Here is a 12,500-nt window from a genome sequence, read left to right as displayed (position 1 = left end):
CAGGAATGGCTAAAGGATTGCAATATTTACCTGGAGCTAACCTTGCAGATAGCATTACTGGGTGATCTGAAAAGTCATAGTCAATCAATCAATAATATAATAATACTTGTAGCAAAAAAAAAGTATTTTCAATTTACAATCTGTAGAAACAATGAGAATAGAAAGGTTCAGAACTTTTGTAAAACATCACAGTACAGTTGAAAAATATATGGCAAATAGAAATCCTATATGGATGGTGTTAAGAGATAGATGGGAGGTGTTGGATGGAGTTGAAGGATGGGACTAATAACAACTAACAACAACTAATAACAAGATAACTAATAATGTAAGCATACTGTGTCCATAATAAGTATATAGGTTATAGGTTGAGAGCTTTTGTGAAAGAGCACAGTTAGAAATATATGGCATATAGAAGCAAACCGGATGGACATCATGAAAATGATCGGAGAGGTTGAGGGTAGATGAAGTTCAGGAGTAGAAACAAACAAAATAGAATTATTGTAAAATTGACTGTGTCCATAAAATGTATATAGTATGTATAAGCTGGAAGTAGAGGCCTAAGCGTTGTTGTTCACTAGTTTACTCCAATTAGGGAGGGGGTGGTGGGGTTGGAAAGTAATAAAGGGAAATATATTTTTTTAAAGGATATATATATGTATGTGTATGTATGTATGTATGTATGTATGTATGTATGTATGTATGTATGTATGTATGTATGTATGTGTATATATATATGTATATATATATATATATATTTGCGAGAAGAAAAAAACATATGGGGGATTGGAAGTGATGCAGACAATTACATTGATGGAAGTTACAATCTATCTGCAATATTAAAGCTGATCTACCCCCCAAAAAAGTTTTTACAAAAATAAAATAAAGAACTCTACTGGACATACACAAATTAGTCCAAATTGGTGAAGTGAAATTTAAAAAATAATTTGGGATATTGGTTGACCTACCGTCATAGCTTCTGATTTCCCTGTATTTACTCTGTACCCAGACATGACACGGGATTGTTTTATTTCATCCAAAAAAATAACTAACGGAAAAGTGGTGTGTGCATATGTATTCACCCCCTTTGCTATGAAGCCCCTAAATAAGATCTGGTGCAACCAATTACCTTCAGAAGTCACATAATTAGTTAAATAAAGTCCACCTGTGTACAATCTAAGTGTCACATGATCTCAGTATATATATACACCTGTTCTGAAAGGCCCCAGAGTCTGCAACACCACTAAGCAAGGGGCACCACCAAGCAAGCGGCACCATGAAGACCAAGGAGCTCTCCAAACAGGTCAGGGACAAAGTTGTGGAGAAGTACAAATCAGGGTTGGGTTATAAAAAAATATCTGAAACTTTGAACATCCCACGGAGCACCATTAAGTCCATTATTAAAAAATGGACCAGGCAAGGAGGACATTAATCAGAGAGGCAACAAAGAGACCAAAGATAACCCTGAAGGAGCTGCAAAGCTCCACAGCGGATATTGGAGTATCTGTCCATATGTCACGGTTTCGGCCGAGGCTGCTCCTCCTCCTGGTTCGGGCAGGCTTCGGCGGTCGTCGTCCCCGGAGTACTAACTGCCACCGATCTATGTTTCATGTTCGTTTGGTTTTGTCTTGATGTTGTACACCTGTGTCTTGTTAGTCCTCGTTAGTGTCCTATTTAGTTCTCGTTGTGTGTGTTTGTCTTTGTGTGTGATTGCTCTTCTGTTTCGTGTTGGAGCTACGTACTTCCCTCCAGTGTTTTGGAGAGGTTTTTCGCACATGTTAGTGCGCCGTTTGATTGACGCCTGTGTGCGCCGTTATTTCGCCTTCGGGCTTATTGTGCTTATTTTCTACGTGAATATTGCACTAAAGTCTTTTGGACTGAGCTTCTGCGTCCTGCGCTTGATTCATGCACCACACCCACCTTCAGCACCCCTTGACAGAATCACACACCAAAATGGAATCAGCAGGATCTGCAGTTACGCCTGAGTCGCTCGAGGAGCATGTTCGCGGCCAAGATGACCAGACACGACAACTGGGGACCGCTCTACAGGACGTCATCAACACCCTGCACCGATGGGAGGCCAGCGGGGTACCCACACCTCCACCTACCCTGCCAACCCCATCGGCCGGTCCACCAGTCCCAGGTCCGGAACCCAGGGGGATTCGGCTCTCGCTCCCGAGGGCGTATGACGGAACAGCTGCCGGGTGTCAGGGGTTCCTCCTGCAGGTGGAGCTCTACCTGGCCACTGTACACCCGGTGCCCTCGGGACACGAGAGCGTTTCCGCCCTCATCTCCTGTCTCACGGGCAAGGCGTTGGAGTGGGCTAACGCCGAGTGGAGGAAGATGGACGCCAACACCATCTCCTACGCCGAGTTCTCCCGCCGCTTCAAGGCCGTGTTCGACCATCCACCTGAGGGCAAAGCGGCGGGGGAGCGTCTAGTCCACCTGAGACAGGGGAGGAGGAGCGCACAGGCGTTTGCTCTAGAGTTCCGGACTCTAGCGGCGGACGCAGGGTGGAATGAACGGGCCCTCATCGACCATTTTCGATGTAGCTTACGGGAGGACGTTCAACGTGAGTTGGCCTGCAGGGATACCCATCTCACCTTCGACCAGTTGGTCGATATGTCCATCCGTCTGGACACCCTGCTGGCCACCCGTGGACGTCCCGAGGGGGGTCCGTCCATTCCGCCCTCCGGCACCTCCGAGCCGAGCCCTATGGAGCTCGGGGGTGCCGGCGCTAGAGAAAGGAGGAGGAGGAGCCCGAGGGGGCCTGTCTCCTGCACCAAGTGCGGTCGTGGAGGGCACACTGCGGCCAGGTGCTGGGGAGGGTTCTCCGGGGGAGAAGGCAACAGGCCACGCACTGGGGGGGCCTCCCAGGTGAGTAGATGTCCCACTTACCCAGAGCTTTCTGTTGCGCACTTTTGTATACCTGTGTGTTTTCCACAGTTTGCACCTCATTCCCAGCATAAGGCGCTAGTAGATTCAGGCGCAGCTGGGAATTTTGTTGATCGGAAGTTTTGTTTAGATTTAGGGATCCCTCTCCTACCTGTTGACAAACCTTTTCCCGTTCATGCCTTAGATAGCCGCCCGTTGGGGTCGGGATTGATTAGGGAGATCACAGCACCACTTAGGATGTGTGCGCAGGGGGGTCATGAAGAGACTATACAGCTGTATCTGATCGACTCTCCTGCGTACCCAGTGGTGCTGGGAATTCCCTGGTTAAGCACCCATAACCCTGCTATTTCGTGGCAACAGAGGGCTCTCGATGGGTGGTCTGCTCAGTGCGAGGGGCGATGTCTGGGTGTTTCCGTGGGGGCGACTTCGGTGGAAAGTCCAAACCAAGTGCCCGCACTGCACATTCCGCCTGAATATGGGGATTTAGCTCTCGTGTTTAGTAAAGCTAGGGCGACGCAGTTGCCTCCTCATAGACAGGGGGATTGTGCGATTGATCTCCAGGCAGGAGCAGCGCTCCCACGGAGCCACGTTTATCCTTTGTCTCAAGAGGAGAGAAAAGCTATGGAGACTTACATAGCCGAATCTTTGAGACAGGGATACATTCGGCCCTCCACTTCTCCCGCCTCCTCGAGTTTCTTTTTTGTGAAGAAGAAAGATGGAGGGTTGCGCCCGTGCATTGATTACCGTGGTCTCAATCAGATTACTGTGAAATACAGTTATCCACTCCCTCTGATTGCGACCATGACAGAGTCATTGCATGGAGCGCGGTTTTTCACAAAATTGGATCTCAGGAGCGCGTATAACTTGGTGCGCATTAGGGGGGGCGACGAATGGAAGACAGCGTTTAGTACCACGTCAGGTCATTTCGAATATCTCGTCATGCCATATGGGTTGATGAATGCTCCATCAGTCTTCCAATCCTTCGTAGATAACATTTTCCGGGATATGCAGGGACAAGGGGTGGTCGTGTACATTGATGACATTCTGGTGTACTCGTCTACCCGAGCCGAGCATATAACCCTGGTGCGTCGTGTATTGAGGAGGCTGTTGGAGCACGACCTATATGTCAAGGCAGAGAAATGTCTGTTTTTCCAGGAGTCGGTCTCCTTTTTGGGTTATCGGTTGTCCGCGTCAGGGGTGAGAATGGAGGTGGATCGTGTGTCCGCTGTGCGTAATTGGCAAACTCCAACCACTGTAAAAGAGGTGCAGCAGTTCTTGGGCTTTGCGAATTACTACCGGAGGTTTATCCGGGGTTTTGGACAGGTGGCAGCTCCCATCACGTCCCTTCTGAAAGGGGGTCCGGTGCGCTTGCAGTGGTCAGCTGATGCGGACAGGGCCTTTAGGAGACTGAAGGACCTGTTTACGTAGGCTCCGGTGCTGGCGCATCCGGATCCCGCATTACCCTTTCAGGTTGAGGTAGACGCGTCTGAGGCTGGTATAGGGGCCGTTCTCTCTCAACGGTCCGGCACGCCACCTAAACTCCGCCCCTGTGCTTTTTACTCAAAAAAGCTCAGCCCGGCGGAGCGTAACTATGACGTTGGGGACAGGGAGCTGTTAGCTGTAGTTCAAGCCCTTAAGGTGTGGAGGCATTGGCTTGACGTGGCTCAACACCCTTTCCTCATTTTGACTGACCATCGGAACCTGGAGTACATCCGGGCAGCGAGGAGACTGAACCCTCGCCAGGCTCGATGGAGTATGTTTCTCACCAGGTTCGTATTTAAAATCACGTACATCCCTGGGTCCCAGAATGGTAAGGCAGATGCCCTGTCCCGGCGGTATGACACAGAGGAGAGGTCCGTTGAGCCTACTCCCATACTACCGGAGTCTTGCCTTGTGGCACCGGTGGTGTGGGAGGTCGATGCCGAAATCGAGCGAGCGTTGCGTACCGACCCCAACCCTCCACAGTGTCCTGAGGGTCGGAAGTACGTTCCGCTCGAGATTCGGGATCGACTCATTTACTGGGCTCACACGTCACCCTCCTCTGGACATCCGGGTATTGGCCGGACAGTGCATTGCCTTAGCACTAAATACTGGTGGCCCACTTTGGCTAGGGATGTGAGGGTTTATGTCTCCTCCTGCTCGGTGTGCGCCCAGTGTAAGGCGCCCCGACATCTGCCCAGGGGTAAGTTACAACCCCTGCCCGTTCCACAACGACCATGGTCCCACCTCTCGGTGGATTTTGTGACAGACCTTCCCCTCTCTCAGGGGAATACCACCATCCTGGTCGTTGTGGACCGGTTCTCTAAGGCCTGTCGTCTTCTCCCTATGTCGGGTCTTCCTACTGCCCTACAGACCGCTGAGGCCCTATTTACCCACGTCTTCCGGCATTACGGGGTACCCGAGGATATAGTGTCTGATCGAGGCCCCCAGTTTACCTCCCGTGTTTGGAGAGCGTTCATGGAGCGTTTGGGGGTCTCGGTTAGCCTTACCTCAGGGTACCACCCGGAGAGTAACGGGCAGGTAGAACGTGTCAACCAGGATGTGGGTAGGTTTCTGAGGTCGTATTGCCAGGGCCGGCCAGAGGAGTGGGCACGGTACATTCCCTGGGCCGAGATGGCCCAGAACTCTCTCCGCCACTCCTCTACCAACCTAACCCCCTTCCAATGTGTGTTAGGTTACCAGCCGGTTCTGGCACCTTGGCAGCAGAGCCAGATCGAGGCCCCTGCGGTGGATGATTGGATGAGGCGCTCGGAAGAGACGTGGAACGCTGCCCACGTCCACCTGCAGCGGGCCGTCCTTCGTCACAAGGCGAGCGCCGATCTCCACCGCAGTGAGGGGCCGGTGTACGCACCCGGAGATCGAGTCTGGCTCTCTACCAGAAACCTACCCCTCCGCCTGCCCTGCCAGAAGCTGGGTCGGCGGTTTGTGGGGCCCTTTAAAGTCCTGAGAAGATTGAACGAGGTGTGTTATAGGTTACATCTACAGTGGGGAAAAAAAGTATTTAGTCAGCCACCAATTGTGCAAGTTCTCCCACCTAAAAAGATGAGAGAGGCCTGTAATTTTCATCATAGGTACACGTCAACTATGACAGACAAATTGAGATTTTTTTTCCAGAAAATCACATTGTAGGATTTTTTATGAATTTATTTGCAAATTATGGTGGAAAATAAGTATTTGGTCACCTACAAACAAGCAAGATTTCTGGCTCTCACAGACATGTAACTTCTTCTTTAAGAGGCTCCTCTGTCCTCCACTCGTTACCTGTATTAATGGCACCTGTTTGAACTTGTTACCAGTATAAAAGACACCTGTCCACAACCTCAAACAGTCACACTCCAAACTCCACTATGGCCAAGACCAAAGAGCTGTCAAAGGGCACCAGAAACAAAATTGTAGACCTGCACCAGGCTGGGAAGACTGAATCTGCAATAGGTAAGCAGCTTGGTTTGAAGAAATCAACTGTGGGAGCAATTATTAGGAAATGGAAGACATACAAGACAACTGATAATCTCCCTCGATCTGGGGCTCCACGCAAGATCTCACCCCGTGGGGTCAAAATGATCACAAGAACGGTGAGCAAAAATCCCAGAACCACACGGGGGGACCTAGTGAATGACCTGCAGAGAGCTGGGACCATAGTAACAAAGCCTACCATCAGTAACACACTACGCCGCCAGGGACTCAAATCCTGCAGTGCCAGACGTGTCCCCCTGCTTAAGCCAGTACATGTCCAGGCCCGTCTGAAGTTTGATAGAGTGCATTTGGATGATCCAGAAGAGGATTGGGAGAATGTCATATGGTCAGATGAAACCAAAATATAACTTTTTGGTAAAAACTCAACTCGTCGTGTTTGGAGGACAAAGAATGCTGAGTTGCATCCAAAGAACACCATACCTACTGTGAAGCATGGGGGTGGAAACATCATGCTTTGGGGCTGTTTTTCTGCAAAAGGACCAGGACGACTGATCCGTGTAAAGGAAAGAATGAATGGGGCCATGTATCGTGAGATTTTGAGTGAAAACCTCCTTCCATCAGCAAGGGCATTGAAGATGAAACGTGGCTGGGTCTTTCAGCATGACAATGATCCCAAACACACCGCCCGGGCGTGGCTTCGTAAGAAGCATTTCAAGGTCCTGGAGTGGCCTAGCCAGTCTCCAGATCTCAACCCCATAGAAAATCTTTGGAGGGAGTTGAAAGTCCGTGTTACCCAGCGACAGCCCCAAAACATCACTGCTCTAGAGGAGATCTGCATGGAGGAATGGGCCAAAATACCAGCAACAGTGTGTGAAAACCTTGTGAAGACTTACAGAAAACGTTTGACCTGTGTCATTGCCAACAAAGGGTATATAACAAAGTATTGAGAAACTGTTGTTATTGACCAAATACTTATTTTCCACCATAATTTGCAAATAAATTCATAAAAAATCCTACAATGTGATTTTCTGGATTTTTTTTCTTCTCATTTTGTCTGTCATAGTTGACGTGTACCTATGATGAAAATTACAGGCCTCTCTCATCTTTTTAAGTGGGAGAACTTGCACAATTGGTGGCTGACTAAATACTTTTTTTCCCCACTGTACCTGTTGAGTATAAGAATATTAACCCCTCGTTCCATGTGTCTCTTCTCAGGCCGGTGGTAGCTGGTCCACTCCAGGACAATGAGATAGGGGAGACTCCTCCGCCCCCACTGGACATCGAGGGGGCTCCGGCGTACACCGTTCGGTCCATCTTGGACTCAAGACGCCGGATGGGGGGTCACCAGTATCTCGTGGAGTGGGAGGGGTACGTCCCGGAGGAGCGGTGCTGGGTGCCGCGGAGGGACATCCTAGACCCATCTCTCCTGTCGGAGTTCCACCGGGACCATCCCGCGCGCCCTGCTCCGCGTCCTCCTGGTCGTCCCCGAGGCCGGGGTCGGCGCACGGCTGGAGCCGCGCGTCAAGGAGGGGATACTGTCACGGTTTCGGCCGAGGCTGCTCCTCCTCCTGGTTCGGGCAGGCTTCGGCGGTCGTCGTCCCCGGAGTACTAGCTGCCACCGATCTATGTTTCATGTTCGTTTGGTTTTGTCTTGATGTTGTACACCTGTGTCTTGTTAGTCCTCGTTAGTGTCCTATTTAGTTCTCGTTGTGTGTGTTTGTCTTTGTGTGTGATTGCTCTTCTGTTTCGTGTTGGAGCTACGTACTTCCCTCCAGTGTTTTGGAGAGGTTTTTCGCACATGTTAGTGCGCCGTTTGATTGACGCCTGTGTGCGCCGTTATTTCGCCTTCGGGCTTATTGTGCTTATTTTCTACGTGAATATTGCACTAAAGTCTTTTGGACTGAGCTTCTGCGTCCTGCGCTTGATTCATGCACCACACCCACCTTCAGCACCCCTTGACACCATAGGACCACTTTAAGCCGTACACTCCACAGAGCTGGGCTTTACGGAAGATTGGCCAGAAAAAAGCCATTGCTTAAAGAAAGAAATAAGCAAACACGTTTGGTGATCGCCAAAAGCCATGTGGGAGACTCCCCAAACATATGGAAGAAGGTACTCTGGTCAGATGAGACTAAAATTGATATTTTTGGCCATTAAGGAAAACGCTATGTCTGGCGCAAACCCAACACCTCTCATCACCCCGAGAACACCATCCCCACAGTGAAGCATGGTGGTGGCAGCATCATGCTGTGGGGATGTTTTTCATTGGCAGGGACTGGGAAACTGGTCAGAATTGAAGGAATGATGGATGCCGCTAAATACAGGGAAATTCTTGAGGGAAACCTGTTTCAGTCTTCCAGAGATTACAGACTGGGACGGAGGTTCACCTTCCAGCAGGACAATGACCCTAAGCATGCTTGTTTACGTTGTTTGATTGTTTTAGTTTTGACACAGTATTTTCTTCCTCCCAAGATACATTTTCTCAGGAGTTTGTCCCACTGTTTAAAAGTATTTGTAGTAATAGCTATTGGTAGATTCTGGAACAGAAATAGAAATCTTGGGAGGACATTCATTTTAATAGTTTCAATTCTTCCTGTTATTGTTAAAGGTACTAATTTGCATATTTGTAGGTCCTGTTTCAGCTGGTTTTCCAGTGTTCCAAAAATCATACTGATGTAATTTCATTAGATTTTAGGGGATAGTAATCCTTAACTGTTGTAGTTCCATCAGATTTTAGGGGATAGTAATCCCTAACTGATGTAGTTTCATCAGATTTTACGGGATAGTAATCCTTAACTGATATAGTTTCATCAGACTTTAGGGGATAGTAATCCCTAACTGATGTAATTTCATTAGATTTTAGGGGATAGTAATCCCTAAGTGATGTAGTTTAATCAGATTTTAGGGGATAGTAATCCCTAACTGATGTAGTTTCATCAGATCTTACGGGATAGTAATCCCTAAGTATTTCAGTTTATGTTGATGCCATTTCAGTTTAAATTGATTTTTGATGTCTTGGGATATTGGTTGACCTACCGTCATAGCTTCTGATTTCCCTGTATTTACTCTGTACCCAGACATGACACGGGATTGTTTTATTTCATCCATAGTGGCGGGATATGACTGAGGTGTGTTTGTTAAATAGAGAATCACATCGTCTGCATACGTTGCTAATTTGTGTTCTTCTTGATTGATCTGTACCAATTGTTTCATATATCTTCGGCTAACGGTTCCATACTTAAAATGAAGATTAAAGGTGACAGAGGATCTCCGTCTTATCCCCCTTAGTAGGTCAAAAGAGCGCGATAATGTGCCATTTACCCTTATTCTGGCATTTGGTGTTTTGTACATAATTTGCAGCCAGTTCAGTTCGACTGTATTCTGCTGTACTCTACTTTACTGTACTCTACTGTAATCTACTCTACTGTACTGTATTCTATTGTGCTGTACTGTAGTCTACTCTACTTTACTGTAATCTGATGATAACTACATTACTGTAGTACTTTGAGTCTATGTCTTTCTTTATTCTCTATATCTTCTCTGTTTCTCCAACTATATCTTCTCTGTTTCTCCATCTATATCTTCTCTGTTTCTCCATCTATATCTTCTCTGATTCTCCATCTATATCTTCTCTGTTTCTTCTTCTTCTTCTTCTTCTTCTTCTTCTTCTTCTTCTTCTTCTTCTTCTTCTTCTTCTTCTTCTTCTTCTTCTTCTTCTTCTACTACTAGATGAATGATGCCATAGGGTTTGAGATGCCCTGGGTTTACTTTGTCAGTCTGGTTGTCTTCGGCTCCTTCTTCGTCCTCAACCTGGTTTTGGGTGTGTTGAGTGGGTGAGTATCACGACCGTGTGTGTGTGTGTGTGTGTGTGTGTGTGTGTACATGCCTGACATTATGTGTGTGTTATCATCATACAGAGAGTTCTCCAAGGAGAGAGAGAAGGCCCAGGCGCGAGGGGACTTCCAGAAGCTGAGAGAGAAACAACAGATGGAGGAGGATCTGTCTGGATACATGGACTGGATCACACAGGCTGAAGACATGGATGAGTTTGACGAGGACGGAAACAGACGTGAGTATCGTGTGTGTGTGTGCGTGTGTCTATAAAAGGGTCTATAAAGGGTGTATAAAGGGTGTATAAAGGGTGTATAAAGGGTGTATAAAGGGTGTATAAAGGGTCTATAAAGGGTGTATAAAGGGTGTATAAAGGGTGTATAAAGGTTGTATAAAGGGTGTATAAAGGGTCTATAAAGTGTGTATAAAGGGTGTATAAAGGGTGACATAACCATTCCCACTGTTGGGTGAATTGCCAAATGTGACATAACACTATGCACCATTTATAGAGTATGACATATGCTTTTAGATGTTTTTGTGAAACATTTATGAGTGTTTAGGAAGCCTTAATGTATGCTTTATAAAGCCTTAATGTATGCTTTATAAAGCCTTAATATATGCTTTATGAAGCCTTAATGTATGGTTTATGAGGCCCTAATGTATGCTTTATAAGCCTTAATGTATGCTTTATAAAGCCTTAATGTATGCTTTATGAAGCCTTAATGTATGCTTATGAGGCCTTAATGTATGCTTTATAAAGCCTTCACATATGCTTTATAAAGTCTTAATGTCGGCTTTATGAAGCCTTAACGTATGCTTTATGAGGCCTTAATGTATGCTTTATAAAGCCTTAATGTATGCTTTATAAAGCCTTTATAAGTTGTACTTCATTTAAAGATAGAATCCGCAGTAGCGCCACTGTCCGCCCCACGGCTGTTGTTTTTGTTTTGTTGGCGAAGCAGAGCTGAGGAGCGTCGCGCATCATCTGTTCTCTCACACACGCAATGATGTCAGAGGAGAAAAAACAGTGTTGGTTGTTCACAGTAACTTCTTTATTGTTGTAATATCCCAAACGGACAAGGCAGTTTCACCATTAAGAATTCCAGCTACAATTGGGACCTATAATTCGAATGAAATCTGTCACTGTCTTGATTCTGTTCCGTTCTAACAGAATGTTCCTGTCTTCCTCTGTCCTCAGGTCCGACCCTGGGGGATCTGTCAGACAAGAAGAAAGGGAAGTTTGGCTGGTTCAGCCACTCAAACGAAACACACGGTAGGTTCTGTGTGTGCGTTCAAGCGCGCGTGTGTGTGTGTGTGGGGCTGTAGCCAATTAACATCTAGGGCTAATGACTCTTGCTGTTGGGAAGCTGTGCAGTTCAGTGAGCAGGCTAAAGCCTCATTCCCACAGTCACATATATAATTCTAGGATCACATGCACTCCACACACACAGACACACACACACAGACACACACACACACACACACACACACACAGACACACGTTTGCACACCACCATCTCCTCTTTCTGTATCTGGGTCTCTTTCTCAATTTGTCTTGAGATAAATCACTTGACCCTATTTCAAATAGATTGCTCCTCTCTGTCACACACACACTCATCTCACCCCCCTCTCTCTCTCTCTCTCTCTCTCTCTCTCTCTCTCCCTCCCTCTCTCCCTCTCTCTCTCTCTCCCTCTCTCGCTCTGTCTCTCTTCTCGATGTCTCTCTCTCTGTCTCTCTCTCTCTCTCTCTCTCGCTCTCTCTCTTCTCAATCACTCTCACATTCTCTCTCTCCCTCGCTCTCTCCCTCCCTCTCTCCCTCTCTCTTCTATCTCTTCTCGATCACTCTCACTCTCACATTCTCTTTCGCTGTCTCTCGCTCTCTCTCTGTCTCGCTCTCTCTCTCGCTGTCTGTGTCTCTTTCTCTCTCGCTGTCTCTTTCACTCTGTCTCTCTCTCTCGCTGTCTCTCTCTCGCTGTCTCTCTCTCGCTGTCTCTCTCTCGCTGTCTCTCTCTCGCTCTCTTCGCTGTCTCTCTCTGTCTCTCTCTGCTCTCGCTGTCTCTCTCTCTCTCTCTCTCTCTCTCTCTCCTCTCTCTCTCTCTCTCTCTCTCTCTCTCTCTCTCTCTCTCTCTCTCTCTCTCTCTCTCTCTCTCTCTCTCTCTCTCTCTCTCTCTCTCTCTCATCTCTCTCTCTCTCCTCTCTCTCTCTCTCTCTCTCTCTGTCTCTCTCTCTTAGCAAGTCTTCCAGCCAGTGAGACAGCGTCTACCAACACGGAGAATATTGATGAAGAACACACTGATTGCTGTGCCGCCTGCTGGTAACACCTGCACACACACAGACGTACACACACACACACACGTACACA

At 47.4% G+C, this 12,500-nt stretch overlaps 1 protein-coding gene across 1 annotated transcript in view; it reads left to right on the top strand.

The window, feature by feature from the left end:
• LOC311122280 (voltage-dependent L-type calcium channel subunit alpha-1F-like) overlaps window positions 1–12,500 on the top strand; it is a gene marked incomplete at both ends in the record, with an annotated part of 63,503 nt that overhangs the window by 21,243 nt on the left and 29,760 nt on the right. Inside the window, 4 exons of the mRNA XM_084196667.1 lie at window positions 10,036–10,139; window positions 10,224–10,375; window positions 11,336–11,410; window positions 12,371–12,452. Coding sequence (XP_084052793.1) covers window positions 10,036–10,139; window positions 10,224–10,375; window positions 11,336–11,410; window positions 12,371–12,452 — 413 coding nt within the window. The remainder of the gene's footprint in view (window positions 1–10,035; window positions 10,140–10,223; window positions 10,376–11,335; window positions 11,411–12,370; window positions 12,453–12,500) is intronic.

Source organism: Coregonus lavaretus (genome assembly GCF_964263955.1).
Source record: "Coregonus lavaretus genome assembly, contig: HAP1_SCAFFOLD_3378, whole genome shotgun sequence".
Taxonomy (NCBI): domain Eukaryota; kingdom Metazoa; phylum Chordata; class Actinopteri; order Salmoniformes; family Salmonidae; genus Coregonus; species Coregonus lavaretus.
This window is presented reverse-complemented; position numbering and strand designations above follow the sequence as displayed.